Source organism: Thunnus maccoyii, chromosome 13 (genome assembly GCF_910596095.1).
Source record: "Thunnus maccoyii chromosome 13, fThuMac1.1, whole genome shotgun sequence".
Taxonomy (NCBI): domain Eukaryota; kingdom Metazoa; phylum Chordata; class Actinopteri; order Scombriformes; family Scombridae; genus Thunnus; species Thunnus maccoyii.
This window is the reverse complement of record NC_056545.1, coordinates 3,144,121-3,165,597: the sequence shown is the minus strand read 5'-3', so window position 1 is coordinate 3,165,597 and position 21,477 is coordinate 3,144,121. Positions and strand designations below refer to the sequence as shown.

The window sequence follows — 21,477 nt, the reverse complement described above, 5'->3', positions numbered from 1 at the left end:
GACGGTGAAATTTAGCACCATCTGTGGATTGACTGCTAGTCTGTCAAGCTCATCTTGAAAGAGTCCCAAATGATGGAAGCTCTCATTTTTGTTTACTCTGTTTCATACAGATCTTCTTGACAAAACACAAATTGTAATGTCAAAACACTATGGGACACTTACTGGTGTGAATGCAGCCCTAACTGGCTAAACCTTGTACTATTAACGCTGTGATGTGTTTGAGTGAGATGCACCTTCCACACTTTCCCAAAAAGGAAAAGTATCATGTGGTTGTTGAAAGTCACAGTGGGAAGTGTAATAAGGAAAGCACTGACTGAATGTTGCAATGTAAGCTGTTAGCAATAAGAGGCAGTTATAGCAAACTTCAGTAGTGGAAGAAGTATTCTGATCCTTCAGTAAAAGTAGCAATACAGCAATGTAAAATACTCCATTACAAGTAGAAGTCCTGCATGAAAATTCCCACTTAAGTAAACGTACATCAGTATTATGAGCTTGATGTAGTTAAAGTATTGCAGTAAAGTAGTGGTTTGGTTCCTCTGACTGATATATTATTATATATGACATCATTAGATTATTAATAGTGAAGCATCAGTGTTAGAGCAGCATGTTCCTGTTGTAGCTGCTGGAGGTGGAGCTAGTTTCAACTACTTTATATACAGTTTAGCTAATTTAGTCCAGTGGTTCCAAACCTAGGGGTCGGGCCCCTCCAAAGGGTCGACAGATAAATTTTAGGGGTCGTGAGATGATTAATGGGAGAGGAAAGAAGAAAAAACAAAGCTCTGATACATTAATCTATTTTCAGTTTTTGGACTTTTTCTCTAATCTTTGATTTCTGGTGAAATATTGGATCATTTGAACATTTATTGAAATGAAACCATGTGAGAAGTTTAGAGGGAAAAATCACTATTTGGTGGAGCTGTTAAAGGTTGGAAACCACTGGTTTCATCTATCACAATGTGTTGTATTTTAAAAGCTTGTTATATAATCCATTGTGTCAAATCTATAAACAGGCCCAGATCAATGATAAGAATAACTTAATACTCTTAACACTCCAGTTTGTTTAAGTTTATGACCAGTAACAACCAGCCTATATGTGATTAAAGCATATTCATTTATGGAGGTTTCTAGCACAGATGAAGCAGGTGTAGCTTATTGTTTCATATTTTATGTGAACTGTGAAAACTTAACTGAATAATTATAAATGTATAAAAACACTCTCAAAGTTCCAACCAAGTAAAATTTAATGTCTACAGAGTCCTGAACACAACAGAAAACATGTGGGAGAAACAAATTTCAGTCTAGGAGACAAACACTCCATGGCAGCACATTTAGTAGGTAACAAGACTCCATTGTTTGGCTTTGTAATGGAGATGATGTTCAAATGATATATTTTTTTTTTGTTAAAGTCTCATTTCTATCTGCAAAAATTACAAAATCAAAAACCTGGAAAATAGAAGTGAACTAATATGTTTTATATCCTCTTCCCCCTTCAAAAACTAGAATGATGCTCTTTATGCATAATATTTTCTCCAACTTTTATATCCCAAAAACTTTTTTTTTCAGTCTGCCTGCACTTTTCTTTTTAGGCCAGCAGAGAGCAGACAGTGCACATTCAATGCTTCATAAAAGTCACAGCCTGGCTGCTGCAACCAAGATTTACTGGAGCCTCCTTCAACATTTCGGAATAAAAGAGAATCTCTAAACGATGCCGGTTAATCTGCTAACGTGTCTTGAAAAGGACGCAAACCGTGTTTACCAGCATCTGGCAGCTATGTGGTGTTTACTTCCCCTTTACTTTACATGCATAAGCTACATATATACTACATCTTCAAGACCTTCAAAAGCCACAATAAACACATTAATTCATATACATGGCCTCAGTACGGATAGAGGTACAGATAATATAGGCCTTCCTCCATCATCCTGGAACTGTGAATTACACAGGGGGTTATTTTTGTTTCATAAAATGTCAAAAAAACAACAACAAAAAAAGAAGAAGAAATTAAATCAGATTCACGGCTTTGTTTTGATATCTTACAATTTAAGTAACCGGTTCAAGTATGTTTTCACGATGTCTCACAGACTAAAATCTCATTTTAACTTAAAGTAACATTTGTAACTCAGTGAGGAAAAAAATCTAAGAAGACATTTTTGCAAAGACAAATGAAACTCTTACTCAATTTGTAAGATATTAAACATTCCTATGGAAGCCTGCAAGGGACTATATTAAAATGATTATGTAAACTTGGAAAAATTATAACACATTTTCATTTTCAAATTTCCATTATCATTTTAATATAGTCCTCTACAGGCTTCCATACATTACAGAATCTTATGTTATTTATGGGTTTTTAAAAAAAACAAACAGTCCAATTGCCTCATTTGACTAAACAATGTGTGTGATTCTAAAGCTTATTGATAAAGCTTTAGGAGAAAATGTACAACTCAAAGACTACGATGCAAGTCGGTATCGTAGTCGGTATGATAATTAGTCGGTCAAGTCTGTCAGAAGCAAAAAATGAAAAGCTGAATGATTTGCACTAACTTTTGATGGTTTACAAAGTTCATATAGTCTTGTTCTTGTCAATAGCAACACAAGTTCCCCAATGCCCTTTGAGCTAAAAAGATAACCGTAAGCTAAAATAATAACGTATGCTCCAAACAGAGATAAAACTAAATAAATGTAGCATTATCGTTGATCTTTTGTTTGCCAACTGGTGCTGACTGGGGAATGTTCAACAAAATGTAAGGAGTGCTGATGTTGACTATCTGTTGTATGAGGGAGTATTTCTAAATCACATGACTTGGCTTCAGTTGTTTTTTGTTTTTAAAATCCTGAGTTGATGAGACATTTACGGTGACATCACATGAAAAAAAAAAAAAGATAACATTTGAATTTCATCATTATTTGAGAGTGTGGGCTTAAAAAAAAACCAAAGAATAAAATGGTTATAGTTCTCGCCCACCTTCTGGCTCGTTGTGTGTTTCATGAACAAACTGTCCCATGTTTGTGGGTGGGAAGCCAGTGAGGGATCATGTCGTTTTTGCTGCACTAGTGACTCCCGACTGGTCGGTCAGGGCACCTGTACAAGTGAGTGGAGGCGGATAAAGTCAACTCAGGTCAGAGTAAAGACCTCAATATGCTTCAAAGTGCTTGAAGGATTGTCTAACAGCGTCTGAAATTCCCTTTCCAATAGCAGAATTTTTATGAATTTCAGAAACGGACGATCCGAGAATCATGTCCACTTTAAGACCAAAAAAAACCATCCACTTCTTAAAAGGGTGAGATCAGGAAGGCAGTGGGATGCAGCCAGAAGGTGGAAATGGAAATGATGGCCAGCTTTTTGCACCTCATCTAGCAATTTGTCCATTCCCAACAGGTATAAACACTTTTCTCTGTGGATGTGGTCACATGGTACGTCATACAACATTTGAAGCATACTGAGGCCTTAAGAAATGAAGTCTTTAAGGAACTGGACATTTCTAAATTGGGAGAAAAAAAAAAAAACCCAAAATAAATAAAAACACATTAGTTGTCTCAAGGTAATTGCATTATTATTACATGATGATGAGCAACTTTAGCTGATCTGAACTTCCATAGTTAACGGTGCAGAAAATCCTGCTATTGACCCATTTTTAAATGTAATCTTATACAAAACTTGTTTCAAAAAGACAGCAAACTTGAAATACAACTGTCACACTTCCTGAAAAAAAAAAAAAATCTAAAAATCAGATGAAACAGAAAAAAGAAGACAATGTTAGACAATACTTCTGTTATATTGTTACTCTGAAAGTTGTTACAATAAGGTCAAAAACTGATCGTGATTGGTGCAAGTGCTGAGCATTACGATGTGAAATCTATTTATTGTGCAAAAAAAAAAACATCTGACATCAAAACTAATGAAACTGACTGACTTTGTGTGCATCTACCAATAAAGGCAACGACAACAACAACAACAACAACAACAACAAAAAAAAAGAAAAACGCAAGAAAAAGTAAAAGTCAGCATGCAGTTGAAGGACTAGCGTCACACAGTAAGGCAACTGAACAGCTCGTTTGGCTTCCCTGCCCGAAAGCTCCTCTAAAATACTGCTGAACAAAGATGTTCATCACGGTGTGTGTGTGTGTTCTCAAAACAGAACAAGACAGAAATCTGTTAATGAGCATTTGGTGTTTTGGCAGTTTCTTCTGCATTTATCAGCCACAGCTGAAAATGTTTGTTTTTTGTATAGCTAAGGGCTTTCAAGGGTTGAGGTTTGCTCACAAGCACTTCAGCTTTAATATGAGGACACTGAAGTTCAACTTGTGTGCGCTTGCCACCAAAACCAGCTGTTTTCCTTTGTAGACCTTAGATTCTGAAAAAAAAAAAAAAAAAAGCTGATAACATACTGGAAGGATTTGGTAATTCAAACTATAGTTATATTAATCATCGTGGAGCATGTGAGCAGCTTCGTGAGGAGATTTTGACAGGGCTGCTGGAGTGTCTCAGAAGTTTAATTTGTAACATTTATCATCAAAATGTCTGTTCCTGTTTTGAGGCTATGTGACAAGTAACTTCAAAAGTGAACTTCTTTAAAACTGAAGCTCTTTTTTTTTTTTCTCTCTCTCTCTCCATCTTTCCTCATTAATATCAATGTCCACTATCATGCACAGTTTGTCCCGATAACCTAAACATTCAAAAGTTCATACACCCCCTTGAAATTTCAAGATGACATGCCACAGGGTACAAAACACAAAGGGAAACAACCGAAATCATCAACTTGAGAGCTAACATAGCTTATAATCAGTCTAAGGCAAAAAGAAAAAGAAACAAGTAGTGGGTTGGTGAATTTAGGAGCTTTCTGACAACATACTGTAGAGGCTATCACTTTGTGGACCAAAGTCCTGAAGTCCCTCTGTACCCCCTGCATGGCCTGATTCCTAAGGTTGGGGTCTTACAGGATGACCTGGGGCTTTACACTCTGAAGCTCTCTCCTTTGCCGTCGATGTGGCGCAGACGCAGGTAGACATCAGTGCCGATGCCCTGCATAGACTGCACGGACAGAGAGCCACCGAGGTACTCAGCGTAGGCCCGAGACGTGGGCAAGCCGAAGCCGAACCTGCAGAAGACAAAAAACACAAGACAGCGGGTTGAAGATGACGGCGAGGCACATTCAGGCACAGCTAACCAATTCACAGCTGATTTGTTGTAGGAAAAACATGAATCTAAATGTAGATGCAGTCACGAGACCAAGGAGGTCAACATGGGGGGGGGGCAGCCATGTTAGTCTGGAGCCCTGCAGAAGCTGCTATTGTAGTTTTTCTGATCCCAAATCAGTGCAACCATTATAGACTATGTGGCTATGATTAAAAGGAGCCCGAGGCATGATTGTCAGCTTATCTACATTTTACAGACGTGGATTGTACACCATCAGTGTGCAGCGACATTTACATACCTCCAGATCAGCTTCAGCAGCTTCCTCAAACCATTCAGTGAGCTTTTGTGCCCTGTGTGTATGTGTGTTTTTCAGCGTTGACACCAGACTTGCAGAAATTGATTTGCGAAAGCTCTGGCAGTGTTTTTTTTATTTTTCAGATTTATCCATACTGGTTTAGACATTCCCTGCAATGTTTTGAACAAATGTATTCTGTACTTCCAAATTCTTACCCATGCATAGGCCCAGACTGGTTTCCTGTGTTGGTAATGTTGTTGAAGAAGTTGCTCATGCGGGGGTCCTGTGCGCTCTCCTCAGCCGTGCTGAAATGGTAGTCCATCACTTTGTCTATTATGTTGTGAGGGATGCCGCCACCCCGGTCTGAAATCCTGCAAAGAAAAAAACAAGCTTTGAGCACCACAATACCTGACTACTGTCATTGTCTTTTCTTTGGCTCAAAACACTGGATGCATGAAGGAAACCTTAAAACACTAGCTGACATTTTAAGAGTCTGTTTATAGCAACGATTGCATTGTTATAATGCTTTACTTGGGATCCAGCCTAGATTCTAAACTTGCAGTAGCAGTGGAACAGATGTTTAGCCACTCACCTGATGACAAAATCAATGTCGTTGTTGGCAATGGTGACAACCACATCAGGCACGTTGTATGGGGTATCTAGATGGCTCTCCATGGTGGCCCTAAAGGGACAAATAGATAGATGTCAAGAGGAGTAAAATATTGAGTAATATCTTCTAAAAAAGTTATTTCTTCAGCAAAAAAGGGCCGCTGACATGGACTGTACGTCTCTGTGCAGGATGGAATCATCAACAATCATTAAACTAATTAAACCGAGCCTGCAAACAATAGTTCAATGTCACCGGTTTTCTAAATCACTCCTCGCCTCTTCTGCTTCTGTCCTCTAAACCGGTAACCCAACATGAATGAGAGGAATGTAGGCAACACACAGTCAGCACCTCCAGCCAAAAACACACAGTCCTCTAAGCTCTGATGATGAGGCAGGACTCACTCACACCAGGGTACAATACACAACCTCAACAGTAAAATATATATAAAAATCATCATTTGTTACCATTAGAACAATGTTGATAATGGACATTTCAGGACAGAAAAACATTCAAGAGACAAGTGTTGCTTCCAAAGATGCTTGTGAGGTACAGCAGAAGGAAACAATGATATGGATTACCTGAAGTCAAGACCAGAACCCCCCATTAAGATGTTTTAATGATTCCTAAAGGTTTACAGCTTTCTTGACTGTTCTGTTCTGTTTTAAGGCTTTTTAAATTCAAGTTGGTCAATACAGACCTTAACAAACCCGTGTTTATACTTGAGCTGTACTTGATTGTGTGAACTCTTCTCAGTGTTTCCCCTATAACCATACAGGCCTGGTGGGTCGCCAGGCCAACGAAAACCCCCGCCAAGCCAAGAAAATCTTTCCTAATGCCAAAAATAACGCCAAATATCCATTCATTCAGAAATCAATAGCCTCTGTGCAGCGCTGTTCCCAAACATGCGTAGCTCCTTTTAACGAATAGGGCGGTGTGTAATGTGTGTGTGTAGCAACTAAGTAGTTGAGAGAGAGAGAGCGAGCGGCAGAAAAGTGACGGTGAATGCAAGCAGAGCAAAGGAAAAGGGAAGTAGTGAGTTGTCAGTCTGGCAGTAAATGTACAATAGAGGCTACAGTGTGTGAGCTCATAAATGCTTTCCCCCAACTGCTGGCAGTACGCCGCAACCTGACGACGCTGAACGGAGAAATAGAGAACGTCCAGGCCAAAGCACTCAACCTAGGTGAAACACTGCTTCTGCATACAACATTTCCTCAACCAAGACCTTATTTTTAAGTACTAGTAGTTGTTTGCTGAGTTGTTTTAACAGAACAGTCCTGACTGCATGTGCTGTACTTTGTTTTATTGGGCGGCAGTGGACCAGCAGAGAGAACTGGAGTGCCTCTCATAGGGATTCCAACCAGGTTTATTTTAGATTCACTTGTTCCTTTACCAATAATTTAATGGCTCACGGCCACGATCTCGACTGTGTTCCTGTATGTGCCCAGAACAACTGTTTCCGAAGTCAGCGTCCAATAACTACTGGTCACGAGCACTGTGAGATTTCTCATTTCATTTTCTTCTTTTTTAATATTAGTGCACTCTCATACTGTAAGTTTCACCACACATACAAATCATGGGATATGATGAGATGCTTATACTCTTAAAAATGTTCCTTTTCTAGAAATGAGGGTTTGTGGTGAACTGAGGTAATGGAAAATGTTATTTTAACCAAGTTCAGGCATTTGTTTTTATTCTTTTTTATGACATTCTCATGTGGATCTTTTTCCATTCTTCTTAGTTTTAAGTATAAACTATTTTAATATTAAACATTTTGTTTTGTTTTTGCAAGTTTCATGCCCAAGAAATATAGGAAATAAGAAATTTAACTGAACTTTTAACAGTTTGTTTTCATCCTGTTAAAATATTTCAAGTGTAACAATCATGAGTCCTGTATTGTGGCTCGACACCTGACACATCCTAACTTGTCACACTGCATCTCGAGTTCTTTAAACAACAGGAACAGAAAGTCAAGCTGGAGATGAACAAACATCTTCATGTATGTTACCTCATGGCGTTCTTGAGGAGCTCAGGCAGAATGTAATCCAGAGGCAGAGGGATGAAGGGAAAGCGAGCCGCTACGTGTCCGTTGATCCTCACTCTGGGCGAGTTACCGTACTGGTGCTCACACAGACGTCTGGTGGACACGAGGAACACATGAGGGCCGTGCAATATACAGGATATGATCCACTAACACCCGTGCTATAAAACTTCATGTATAAACAAAGCTTGAGAGGGTTTGGAATTCGGTGCAACCAAAGATGGCGAACGTTCAGGATGATGTGACAGCTACAAATAACACTTGATATGTTTGCTGAGCGCTTTCTCAGTTTTGGCGATTCATCCAATAGATGTTGAGATACGCCATGCTGGACCAAAGCGGTGGACATTATGGTTCATTATAGGGGATTACACGGTACACAAATGTTGATTCCATTGTGTTAAAACATAAATAAATAATTTCCAAGCTGGTCGACAAATTATTAGTCCACACACAAAATGAACTTTTTTTTCTTTCTAACTCAGCAAAAGTTACAAACTCTAAAAAGGTCATTTGATAAGATTACAGAAAGTAAACAGCTCCTATCTCATTCACAGCTCCACTGCTCTGAAACACGTCTGCTGCCGACAGTTTATCAGCTGACCTCTGACCTCTCTCTGTCAACAGAGTGCTCAAACAGAAACGGAAAGTCATCTAAAAGGTGATAAACAAACAAATCCATGGAACTAAACACTTACCTGGCAAAGTCAACCCACTTCTCAATGATTTTTTTGGGAGACAGACGTCTGCATATGATCCCAACAAAATCAGGCTGAAATGACAACAGAAATACTTTAAATTTTTACTCAAATCAAAAGAAATTATAATTATCAATACTAAATAACTGTAATTTATCTAAATAAGTAGATTTGATGCGAATGTGAGGGTTTTTCTTCTTCCTTCTGTGTGCTGTATTAATTAATTTATTCAGATACCGTTTGAACTGCATGGCAACTCATCTGATGTTCTCTAACATTTATTGGTTTTGGCTTTTATTTGGAATTAGTTTTGGGTTTAGAAGCCTTACTTTATATACCGGTGGGTTAATATTGGTCTTTTTTGAATGTTAGATATTGGCGATCCATGTATTTCAATGAGTCAATATCGCTTGAGCATCAAATTTGAATCCACAGCTGAAAATAGTCCCCAACAAATGCATTATTCACTCCTTTTAATGGAATGTTTGCTAAAAAAAAAAAACAGCTGCTGTAAGAAATAATTCAGCCTTTTTTAAAAAATGACATCATATATTTTTGAGCTGTTTTTACAGATTTCCATCTTCTTCAGGAACCAATGAGCTTGGGGCTGGTGCCACAGACAGAAAGAGTAAGGGACTAACACATTGTTGATTTTGGTCTTTTCATGATATCTGTTGTAAATAAGAAAAATATAACCTTGTCTTTTAAAACACTTTGTAATACAAAGTTTACAGGGTTTGCTGGATACCTGGATGGCCTCAAAAGGCAAATAATTTATGTTCTAAACTGTAGAAATTGACTACATGACCAATATTATGTTTGAGTTTACCTCCTCCAAAGGTTAACAGCCAATAAGCCAAACAACACTAACCGTAGACTATCTAACCTGCTCCAGGCAAACAACACAGTTAAAAGGTTTAAAAATCCTGTGAACAGAAACAGTCAGACGTACATTGTCTTCATGGAGAGCGAGGTGGTGTGTTGCCAACATTCGGATTCCCAGACGAGAGCACAGTGTTGTATCCAGGAAGCTGCGGACCATTGTCTCATCCTGTAACAGCGGGGAGGGGAGAAAAAAATGCTTCACAGCTCAAACAGTGAAACCAAAAACAAACAGCTGATGAAACCTACCAAATAAAGATCAAGAAGATTTCCTATAAAAACAAAAATCAGGGACATTACTAGAGCCACTGATTTTTTAGATTAGATCAGCAAGTTTCATAAGCAAAACAAACCAGTCATTATATGCAGAGAATGAGACTTCCTAACTAGATTCAAGACACTTGTAATACATTTAATTTAATAATAATTATAATAATAATAAGTTTATTTAGTATAGCACCTTTCACACAAAGTTCTTCAAAAGAGTAAAAGTTAAAAATAAGACCATGAAACATACAAACAATAAAAACATACGCCACAAGTTAAATTTAACACAGAAACAAAGCACAGGCAACAGGGTACCACGAAAGAACAATCACTTCACATCACACACATCTCAAGGTGACACAACTTAAAAAGACGGGTCTTCAGTTGCTTTTTAAAAGCTTCTATGGACACCGTATGTCTAAAGGAAGACAGTTCCATAGTGTTGGAGCCACTATTATAAAAAAGGCACGATCTCCTTTAGTTTTCAGCTGAGACCGAGGGACAACCAGTAGTGACCTACTGGTGATATTGGGATGGAGAAGATCACAAATGTACTCAGGTTCCTGTCCATGCAGGGTTCTATACATGATAACAAGAACCTTAAAATGAATCCTAAACTGAATGGGAAGCCAATGTACAGAACTTAACTCTCTTCCCGTCGACTGTGCAACTTTTATCCTCCCGGGTCAATTTTGACCCGGGAGGATAAAACGTGTTCAAAAAGTGTCTTTCATACAGAGTTCCTGTTAAATTACTGGGATAACCTTCCAGGCACCGCTTGTGATTTTCACTATTTCTTCTACATGCAGCTACATGCAGCCACATTCGGGAACATTTCCGTCTTGCGCCTTTTTCACACATGCCAAAGCAATTTACCGGAATAGACGGGGCAAACGGTCAGTCCAGTGGACGGCGGTAAAGCAACACTCATGGATGCCAACTACCATAAAACTCAACAGAAGAAGAAGACGGGGAAATGCAGGATGTACATGTACACAGAGGAAGACGTCTCTTATTATTTTCAGTTTCCAGCCATTCTTGAAAAAAAAGGAGCTTGTTTGCAAACACAAGAACTTGGATTGCTTGTTAGTTATCAAATCACCCAAAAAAGCATCGGCAAGGCAACCGTAAACAAGTCACGTATTAATTACGTCATCAGCAGAGTCTTGTGATTGGTTCGCTTTCTCCACGTCAAAGCATCTTTCGTCAGACGGACGTAATCCTTTACGTGCTTGTCCCTGCAATGTTACTGCTGTCATTCTCAGCTGTACCAGCATTTTCCCTGAAATGTTACTAAATCTTGAGGTGGGAAATTGGCGGTACAGATTTTTTCCCTGAATATCGATCCCTGCTCCCATTCATACATGACCCTGTGCAGGAAATGTTCCTGAACATTTCAGGGATGGACTGCATGTGTGAAAGGGGCTATAATCATTAGCGGGGCATCACTGCCAACATAGGGTCTATAATTTAGCTCATGAAGTTTGGTGTTCTCATGGTTCTGGAGGTGCAGCTCTTACCTGCAGGTGTTTGCGACACTCCCTGAAGCCCTGGGCCAGCATGGTGACCACATCTTTGTGGTCATCCAGCAGCTGCTGCACCAGCTTACAGAAACGAGCCTCCACGTCCTGATCCTTGATCTGTCGATAGAAGGGCACACTTTACATCAACCCTGTAGATGCTGTTTTTGCTTGGTTTTCACTCACTTTATTTACAGACCTATGGCAAAGTTACTGTGTGAGAGGGATCAGGGCCTATTTCTAACTTCCCCAGTTTTATAAGTATATCTCATCATGTGTTAGGCTGCATTTACACCAAATCAGGCAGTGCGGCGAAAACGGCAGTCGTCCCATTGATTTGAATGTGGGTAGTGCGGCTCGGCTGCGGCCATTTTAGCCGCTGCGGCGCCGCACCGGACTGCGGCCGGAAAGTTGAGCCGGAGTCAACTTTTGGAGAAACGTAACCCGACGTCACTGCAGCTGAAGGCTGGCCAATCACAGCGGGAGATCAGACTGACAAGAGTTGTAAATTCTGCCGTGAGGGAGGACAAAGACGTTACTAGGACGAGGGAAGGACATTTCTCTTCGCTTGATAACGTTGCTGCACCGCCTGATTTGGTGTGAATGCAGCCTTTCTCTGCTCCCGCTCTGCTGAGTTTCTCATTTGCTGTTTCTTTTTCTATCACTGTTTTGTTACCGACAATAAAAACTAAACAGTATTTCTGTAAAAAAAAAGAAGAAAAGAACTCAGAGCAGCAAAGAGGTGAGAATGACAAGTCTGTGGTTGTACTGATGGAACAAATGCTGTGGAAACATTACAATGTACCATTTCAGTCATTATAGTACAAGTAACACCCATAACAAATTTTATTTGTTCAAGCAGCCAGAGTCAGAGAAGCAGGAGTTTCAGAGCTGAAAGCTGGTAGACATCCTCTAATCTTCATGCTCATTACTTACAAATGAAACTCCTGGAGCCCTTTTTTCTGTTCATTAGAGTCAGAATAAATAATAAGCATCCAGTAAGTGGAGTGTATCAATAGTGATTTACTTTTCTGGGCGCTGTAAGTACAAAACCTGGCTCGAGAGGTGTGTTTTTCTGAACCTGGCGAGTCTGTAGTTTAGTAAGCCAGAGGGCAACTTTTTTTCAGATCACACTGATACATAAAAGGGGTGCCTGCATTTATACACAGCAGAGCATAAAACACGTTGAGCAGGTCTGCTCTTATCTGCGGTATAACATGTGCTAACACAGGAACAAACAGACACACTTTTTTCTTTGTCAAGAAAAAAACCACATAAGAAGTGAGTAAAAGGCCACGGCTGAGGCTGTTTACTGTTACCGTCAGCACGCTGTCTGAAACCACCCAGCAACTGAGACTGCACTGGTTACCAGCTTTTAAAACCTGTAGCTGCGTCACACAATTACATTTTGATTGAAGATCATAAAGGCTACAGTCTGTCAGATTGAACACTTTACAGCCTTGCAGCACTCACACACACACCTCAGTGAACACACACTTCTTACAACATTGCTACTATGTACTTAGGTAGGTGTGTATTTACCTTTGTACTCTTTGTTATGCACTTTATCTGAATTCAATGTATCCAAGCACTTTTTGTGTCCTGATCTCATAGCAGTTATGCTTCATCTCAGCTGAACTGACAGTTAAATTAAACTGGAAACTTAGAAAAACTTCATCATCATTTTTAACACAAGATTTAATGCAGCAACTACAGGGGCGTCCAACATTTTTAAAGCCATGTACAGCACTGTTTAGCAGTTGTTGCTATGAGAAAGTAATTATGTTATTTCTCTTACTTTTAAGAATGACTCAGCAGATGGCTGGATTGTTTTGCCGTGTTAGTTGTGTTAATTGAGAAGTAAACTGCTGACACTTTGAAAAGGAAGTGAATTGATTTCTCTGCAGAGTGATGCTGTAAATACATTTATCTATTTCCCATTAATTGATCATTTAAATACCTTAAAAAAAAATTTAAAACACAAAATACAAGGTGGTTGAAGTTTGTCAAATGTGAAAGTGCTTTTCTCTGTTTGTATATCGTTGTAAATTAAATAATTCTGGATTTTGGTCAGGGGGTTTTGAAGCTGTCACTCTTGTAACTTAAGACACATTTGAATTGATGAACCGACTCTTGATGTGCTACATGCAGGCCCATCACAAGTGTTTATAGACATAAATAAAGCCACTCCCTGAGAAATGAAGAACTTGAACTGTTTTCTGTGTGTGTGTGTGTGTGTGTGTGTGTGTGTGTGTGTGTGTGTGTGTGTGTGTGTGTGTGTGTGTGTGTGCGTGTGTGGTCTGACTTAGCCTACTTTCAGGGACACATTTCAGACTAAAGGCCAGTTAAATGGGGACTGCTTGTCCAATTGGGGATAAAGGCCGTGTCCGCAATTTGGCAAGTGGGAAAGAGATGATTTTTGGGTAAGGGTTATGGTAAGTCTCAATGAAATGAATGTAAGTCTAAATAGTGTCCCCAGAAGTAACCCAAGTAAACATGTGTATGTGTGTGTGTGTGTGTGTGTGTGTGTGTGTGTGTGTGTGTGTGTGTGTGTGTGTGTGTGTGTGTGTGGTCTGACTTAGCCTACTTTCAGGGACACATTTCAGACTTAAGGCTGGTTAAATGGGGACTGCTTGTCCAATTGGGGATAAAAGCCATGTCCGCCATTGGGCAAGTGGGGAAAAAGATGATTTTTGGGTAAGGGTTATGGTTATGGTTATGGTAAGTCTCAATGAAATGAATGTAAGTCTATGTAGTGTCCCCAAAAGTGACCCAAGTAAACATGTGTGTGTGTGTGTGTGTGTGTGTGTGTGTGTGTGTGTGTGTGTGTGTGTGTGTGTGGGACACTCACCGGGGGAAAGTCAATGAGCATGTGGTAGGCTCTGATATACAGTTCATGCTGTAAGAAAGCAGAGGAGAGGGAGGAGGAGGTTTTAGACACATTCTCTGTGATCGTCCATCCAACCAGAAAGCATCACACCACCAGCACCGGCCCCTGACTGGGGCCCCACGACTACACTGACAAGTCCATGTGGCTTATATTACTGACATTTTTGGATGCTTCTACATGATGAGTTTTCTTTTACCGACAACTCTTCCCCCAGAAAAATAGACTTTGTTCCTCAATTAAATTCAGTAAATATCTAGTTAGTTCAATTCATAATCTGTGTATGAGTTGAAAATCTGCTCCGATCACTGTTTTTTTTTTGGCAAGAGAGGAGAGGAGAGGAGTGAGAAAGTAAAGTCACCCTGACCTACATTACAACCGGTGACACACAAAAGGATCTGTGCTTTATGTAATTGGCACAGAGGAGCTCGGCGATACTGGGGAGGAAGGAATCTGGGTGAAAGTTCATCAGCAAAAAAGACATGTGGAGGCTATGAATCGGTTATGAAGGAGCTGAAGGGAAAAACAGAGAGAGAGAGAGAGAGAGAGAGAGAGACTACTGTTCCCACACAGAGGCCCTGGAGACTAATAAGAAACTCTCACTGGAAACAGAAATACTCGACACCGATCGACGCTCTCATATTTAACAATTTGCAACAAAATGCGGCAGCGCCATTTAGTTTCACAACCACATTAATGTAGCCGTACGGATCCTTTCGTGGGTTTTATTTACTGAAGTTTTGACATATTTGTGTACAAGAGAGTTCAATGGAATTTTGTTTTTGTCGAAAATGGCATTTGAAAAACTCGACAGCGACGTGTCTTTCCAGGAACGGTGACCTTGTTGCCCCGGACATTCCACAGACCTCACTGTGGACAGTTTTCATTGGAACGACCTTCTCCTGAAGAAACAGTCCCTGTGAAAACTACTGAAAATAGCAACTGTTTAGGAATTATCATGAGCAGAAAAAATCGTTAAGTGACGGGCCTGAACCACTCGTGAATTTTGTTTTAATTCTGACAGGTTCTCTTAAATCACTTTCAAGAATGAATCCGTCCGTATGAGTGGTATCTGCATGAGGCCCGTCGTGCAGAACATTAGGGTTTTTGTGCATCTTGTGCACTGAAGTTAACCAGTAGTAACCTTTTAAATTCTTTAAACTGACTATGCAATACCCACAAAAGCTTTTATATGTAATCAGTCATGTTAACCCAAATACTGAATGTATATGATAAGTGGTATCATGCCATGTTATAACGAATGATACACAAAAGCTACAGTAAAAGATAAAATATGTGCAGCATCATCTCTACAGGTGCTTTAAAATTTACAGTTCATGATAAATTAAATTGGAAAATTACATCCCGTAGCTTAATAAAGCAGGTTGTAGCTTAACATTAAAGGAATTGTTAGCAAATTAATTAACAATTTATGGGCCCGAACTGGATAATCGAACATAGACGTAGTGTCCCGACACCGTTTTTGTATTGATATATTTGTTCCCTGCTTATGAAAAGATGTGTAATCCACATTACTCATAACAGTACGATGAGCTCATGTTTCGTTTTCCTCAGTGTGGCGTCTGTGGTTGCTGTAGTCATGTCGCAAGACACGGCAGCAAATACAGCAAACTGATGAAATGTTTAGAGTTTTGACATACTGTTTATACTGAGGTAGCTATGACATCTATGAGGAGGACTGTTGTTTGGAAATATTGCATCAATGTGATGAAGCATTTAATTTGTCTGGTATTTTATTTGCTGGATTAGACAAAAACAGACATTCCTGTCAGCCAATTTTATCCATAAACAATTTTTCAATCAATTTTCCAGGAAATTTACTGTAACAGAATAAATATAAAATGACTGTGATAGAGGGTTTTATCACCCACTCACTCCTCGTTGCTACACTGGGAGCGACGGAGGCTGCAGCAGTAACCACTCTCTGTGTGTAAAGAGCACATTAAGAGACCGTTTTCCTCCTTTCATTCAAAGTTCAGCCATGATTCTCCTGTGCAGTAGCCTAGTTGTTACTTTCCTATTATAGGATCTGCTGCAGTGTCAGTGCCCCCCCCCCCCTTTGCTTCATGTATAGCTCCGCACTGTAGCGAGAGGTGAGCGGTGGTCGAGAATTGCGTTCTTACCACTTGCAGGATGGTGGGGTTGCAACCAATGATGAAGGGCAAACTACGGAAGCCTTTGATGCGATGAGCGATCCGTACAGGCAGCTCCTTGTGTAGATACCCGGCGCTGCTCTGAGATCACACAACAAACAGTAGCGGAGAGCGGATGAGTGCGGAGTCTCACAAGCCCTCTCATTAGAAAAGATGTAACTTGGCAGTTCTCTCAGTGTGGCTGAAATATTTACCAAGATGTGGTGTCCGTCCGGAGACTTCCCAGAATACAACAGGGTCGCTAAGGTCAGTCGCACTGAGGCCTGGGGAAACATACGATCACACATTTACAGTCAGAAATTCATTACAAAAGAAACAGCTGCAAAACTGTTTCCTACGTTACTGTGCATTAATTGTGCACGTTGAGTGTATTTTTCAGTTGTTAAACATCCCATTCAAGACGTATTTTAGTCATAACTCTTTAAGAACCAGCTGATGTATTGTTATCAGCTGTTTTAATTCTGAAATATTGATAATCAGTATTGGCTTTAAAAAATCCAGCAAAGGTAAAGCTCTAATGAAACCGACTCTTTGAATGATCACAGTTTAAACCACTAAGCTAAACATACACTCAACAAACACGTTTTTAGGAAGAGGAACAAGCCATAAATTCTATTTTACTACGCTTGCGCATTTTCAGGTTTTGTTGACATTGTCAGAAAGGTGATAATTCTACTTTGTGTTTATTATTGAGGTCGTAGTGTGTGGTGTTGGTGGTGTACTGGAGGGCGTTATATTGTAAAGTGTTCCTAATATTTTTGTCCACTCCATTTATATATATATGAGGAGGGCAAAATATAAAATATACTTTTAACAAAAACTGAAAATGGAATGAATTTGTTGGCAGAGCCGTTGTTTTGGATTGCATAAGATTGCACAAGTGATCTTTTTCAGTGAGTGTATTCACTAAAGCTACCAAGTGTATAAATATATAATTTTTGTGTCAACCATGAACAAAGAGTCAGTCAGGCTCAGCCAAAGAAAGTCACCAGTGCTCACGTATTATGGGAGAGAAAGAAAAAAAAAAAGAAGTCTTTTTAAACATTCACTGCGCCGTGATTGGATTTCAGGTCACTGATTCACTGAACACCGTTACACCTACAAGACAATGACATGCAACATTATTCCACGGCAGCCCATGACAATCACATCCACAGAGTTACGTATGCTATAGTGTCAACATTACCAAAATAAACTCGACTAACTTTTGAAAATATGAAGCTTCTGACAAATATTAAACCTACTTATGAAGAAAACCTTGTAGTGGAATTATTGTCATTGTTGTCATTATAGCTGCAACAATTAGTCAATTAATTAATAAGTATATTTTGATAAAAAGTAAAAATACCACACATTAGATGGCTCCAGGTTCTCAAATGTGAGAGTTTGTTGCTCTTTTTGCTTCTATAAATTGACTTTTTGGGGGTTTTGGACTGTTTGCCAGACAAGCAAAGACATTTGAAGACTGTGAAGGACATTTTTCACTGTTTTCTGTTTTTTTTTACAGTCCAAACAATTAATATTTAACACAGAAAATGAAAGTCAAGAGGTCACCTACAACATTAGGGTTCATTCTTCAGGGACGCATGAACATCCTCAGCAAGTTTCACTTTTTTTTTCGTATCCTTTTTGTCATCTAGAGACCCGTTGGGGATCCTGACCCGCAGGTTGAGAACCCCTGCACTAATGCTTGACTATAAGTCATGAGACAGTCAGACAGATTTAAGGTCTCAGAGTATCAGTAGCTACCATTTCTGTTGAAGAGTGTTTACACGTTTATTACTTTCCTTAATTACTTGAGTACTTTCCTGGCAACTTCAGGTTTTGTTTATTACTCTGCACTTTTGACTATTGCATTTTTCATTTACTCCAAAGTTGCACAAGAGGGTTGATGTTTTAATTCAGTGTTTTAAATTAAAAGGCAGCTGCAAATACCCTCATTTTACTGTTTGTTTTGCCCCAATCTGAGTGATAAATCTGAACATTATGTCCAGACAAGCTGTTAAACATCTCAGGAAGTACTGAGACATCCGCCTTGTTGCCATGACTAAAGCTTCTCTAGAAAAATGTTTTGAAAGAAAGGAAGGGCGGATTTTTTAAGAAAGTATTTACATTTCCTTTTGAGTCTACCTTAAATTCATAATTTTACATGTTTGATTTACACATAACTCACGTTGAAAGACGAATATGACGGATAATAAACGCTATAGCTACAGTTACCAGAGCCTATAAGACACTTGAGTACTATTAAATCCAAGAATAAATAGAAATGTAGACGGTATGTTTCTACAGAGTGAAATAGTAACTGTAGCCAGATAGATAACGGATTTCACATGGGTCAACCTGACCTCCATCGTTGAAACTTGACTCCGTTATTGGTCAATCTCCAGACATCTACAGTTTCAATGACAGCTTTGAACTGTCAGATTTTCTAGTACGGTTAACGTCAGTTACAACAAACCACCACGCTGCCAGGATTTTCAACATTTTAGTGTTAATTTGACCGAGATTAAGAAAACCTCTGCTAGCTAAAACATAATGTCCCCATGACAAGACCGTGGCGCTGCGTTCAGTCCTCGGGAGCAAATCATGTTGCTCATATTGCTGTTTAAGCTAACGTTACGCACTTTGGTTATTAATAAATATTTATTGCAATAGTACATGTAGTCACCATCGTAAACACTGTATTGTCATCAGAAAAGACATCCAAAAGTAGCTACTTGAGTTTTCATGTAATATAGGTTACTTTCCATTTTGTTCATTTGAAAGAAAGACACAATTTAATTCATTTACGAAAGGTATTCGTGACAGTTTTCTCCAAGTTGGAAAGAGAAATTGAGGCTTCTCTGCTAGTTTGGATCCCGGAGAGTAACTTTATTTAGCTAACTTTGAACGCTAAAGAGGATCCGCTATCCGAGAAGGAGATAGTCATATTTACTACGTTTTCTGTGTTCTATGAACGCAGCACAAACCTTGCTAACGGTTAGCGTTACTGTCAAGCTAGAATTAGCTAGCTTTACTCCCTTGTTGCTTCAGTAGTAAAAGAACCGTTTAAGAGACGCACACCGGCAAAGAGTCACATTTTTACCTTTTCTGCTGAGACGTCGATTGCAGACTGGTTGTAAAACGACGTGACAGTCTTCGACCGCTCTCTTGCCAACTCTGAAAATCCCTGCATCGAGGACGTGGACCGAAATCTCCGGTTCCCCGTACTTGATATCGGCGGCACTGTTTTGGTAACGGGGGCCAGCAAGAGGCTGCCCAGCCTCGGCCTGGCCCTGCAGGTAGCACCGCTCAGCATCTCCACCGCTATACCCGCCAGTCCAGGACGCATTTGGAGACGAGCTGTATGTGAGGGTGTGTGTGTGTGTATGTGTGTGTGTATGTGTGTGTATGTGAGAGAACAGGGCTGCCCTGTTCCCGTAGAAGCAGTTGTCTTCTAATGGACCGCTACGAGGCCATTAGGGCCGCGTCGTAATGGTGCACAAAGGCACGTATCTGAATACAGTACGGAGAGAGTACAGAAAAGGGCTTTGTAGGCATTGGCCAGTGGTGGAGAGAGCAGGGCAACGACATGGCAGCTGAGCCAATCAGTCAGTGAGAGGCGGAGCAAGACAGCATCAACAACGCCCTCCTCCACCCCTCCACCCCCACTACTGTACAGTAATGTTACTGCGAGGAGCAGGAGAGACGGACGGTAAACAATTCCGGGTATTTTAGTCGACTTGCGCCTCTTAGGGACACTGGGAGACACATTTGAAAATGCAGTTTGTTTGCAGGTACACGTACTTGTTTAGAAAGCATGATGTGTTCCTTCAGGCCTGATCCCTCTGTTTACTCTCACACCTAACCAGCGGTGGAAAGTATATTTACTCAAGTACTGAAGTACAATTTTAAGATGATTAATTGACACAATGGATAATATAACAAGCTTTAAAATACAACTAATTTTTAAAGATGAAACCAGTGGTTTCATTTCAGATGTCTATGAGTTGTTAACAGCTCCACCAAATAGTGATTTTTCCATAAACGTCTCACATGGTTTCATTTCAATAAATGTTCAAATGATCCACCAAAAATCAAAGATTAGATAAAAAGTCCAAAAACTGAAAACATATTTATGTATTGGACCTTTATCAGATATCAGATTTATCCTGCGACCCTTTGGAGGGGCCCAACCCCTAGGTTGGGAACACTGGACTAAACTAGTTAACTGTATGTATAGTATAGCAACAGTAACATTCTTCAGTATTAATAATCTAATGATGTCATATATTATAATGTATCAGTCAGAAAGATTAAACAAGTACTTTTACTTAAATTCTTCAAGTACATTTTGCTGCTGATACTTATGTACTTTTACTTAAGTAGGATTTTTCATGCAGGACTTTTACTTGTAATGGAGTAAGGATGTGAGTACTTCTTCCACCGCTGCACCGAACACACAAATAAGTTCCACTACCGAGTGGAAAATGAATTAGGGAGAGCAAAAAAAATATATATATATATAGATAAAACTCTCAGATTGCTCATATAACTACTTAATACTACTTTAAGGCTCCTAGTAACCACCTACCTCGCGCCCTTTGTCTGCTGTGTATGTACACTTATTTTCTCAATGAATCATTTAGTTAATGAAATGTTAAAAAACTGTAAAACAACAGTGACATTCACAACGTCTCAGAACTCATGTTAATGTCTTCAGTTTGTTTGTTTTGTCTGACTAACCGTTCAAAACCTTAAAATATTAATTTTACTGTCATATATGACAAATAAAAACAGCAAATTGTCTCATTTGAGAAGCTGGAAACAGAATGTTTGACATTTTTTGCTTGAAAAATGACTGAAACAATTAATTGATTAACAAAATAGTTGCTGGTTCATTTTCTTTCGATCGACTAATTGATTAATCAGCTGATCGCTGCAGCTCCACCTTCAAGTAAAGAATAACACACTCAAAAAAATGCA

At 39.4% G+C, this 21,477-nt stretch overlaps 1 protein-coding gene across 2 annotated transcripts; it reads right to left on the bottom strand.

Annotated features, from left to right (window-relative positions):
- Positions 1–1,223: 1,223 nt before the first annotated feature.
- On the bottom strand, positions 1,224–20,035 carry bckdk (branched chain ketoacid dehydrogenase kinase). 2 transcript variants are annotated; one of them, XM_042430271.1, is made up of 12 exons: positions 19,598–20,035; positions 16,704–16,772; positions 16,480–16,590; positions 14,300–14,347; positions 11,449–11,568; positions 11,080–11,166; positions 9,732–9,830; positions 8,780–8,853; positions 8,049–8,177; positions 6,026–6,115; positions 5,649–5,804; positions 1,224–5,100 (listed from the first exon to the last, which is right to left on the bottom strand). In XM_042430271.1, the coding sequence occupies exons 1-12, from the start codon at positions 19,841–19,843 to the stop codon at positions 4,956–4,958; spliced, it is 1,374 nt and encodes a 457-aa protein (XP_042286205.1). In that variant the 5' UTR covers positions 19,844–20,035; the 3' UTR covers positions 1,224–4,955. The 2 variants fall into 2 exon arrangements, with proteins under 2 accessions (XP_042286205.1, XP_042286206.1); XM_042430272.1 differs by lacking the exon at positions 11,080–11,166 and having other exon boundaries at positions 19,598–20,033.
- Positions 20,036–21,477: the final 1,442 nt, after the last annotated feature.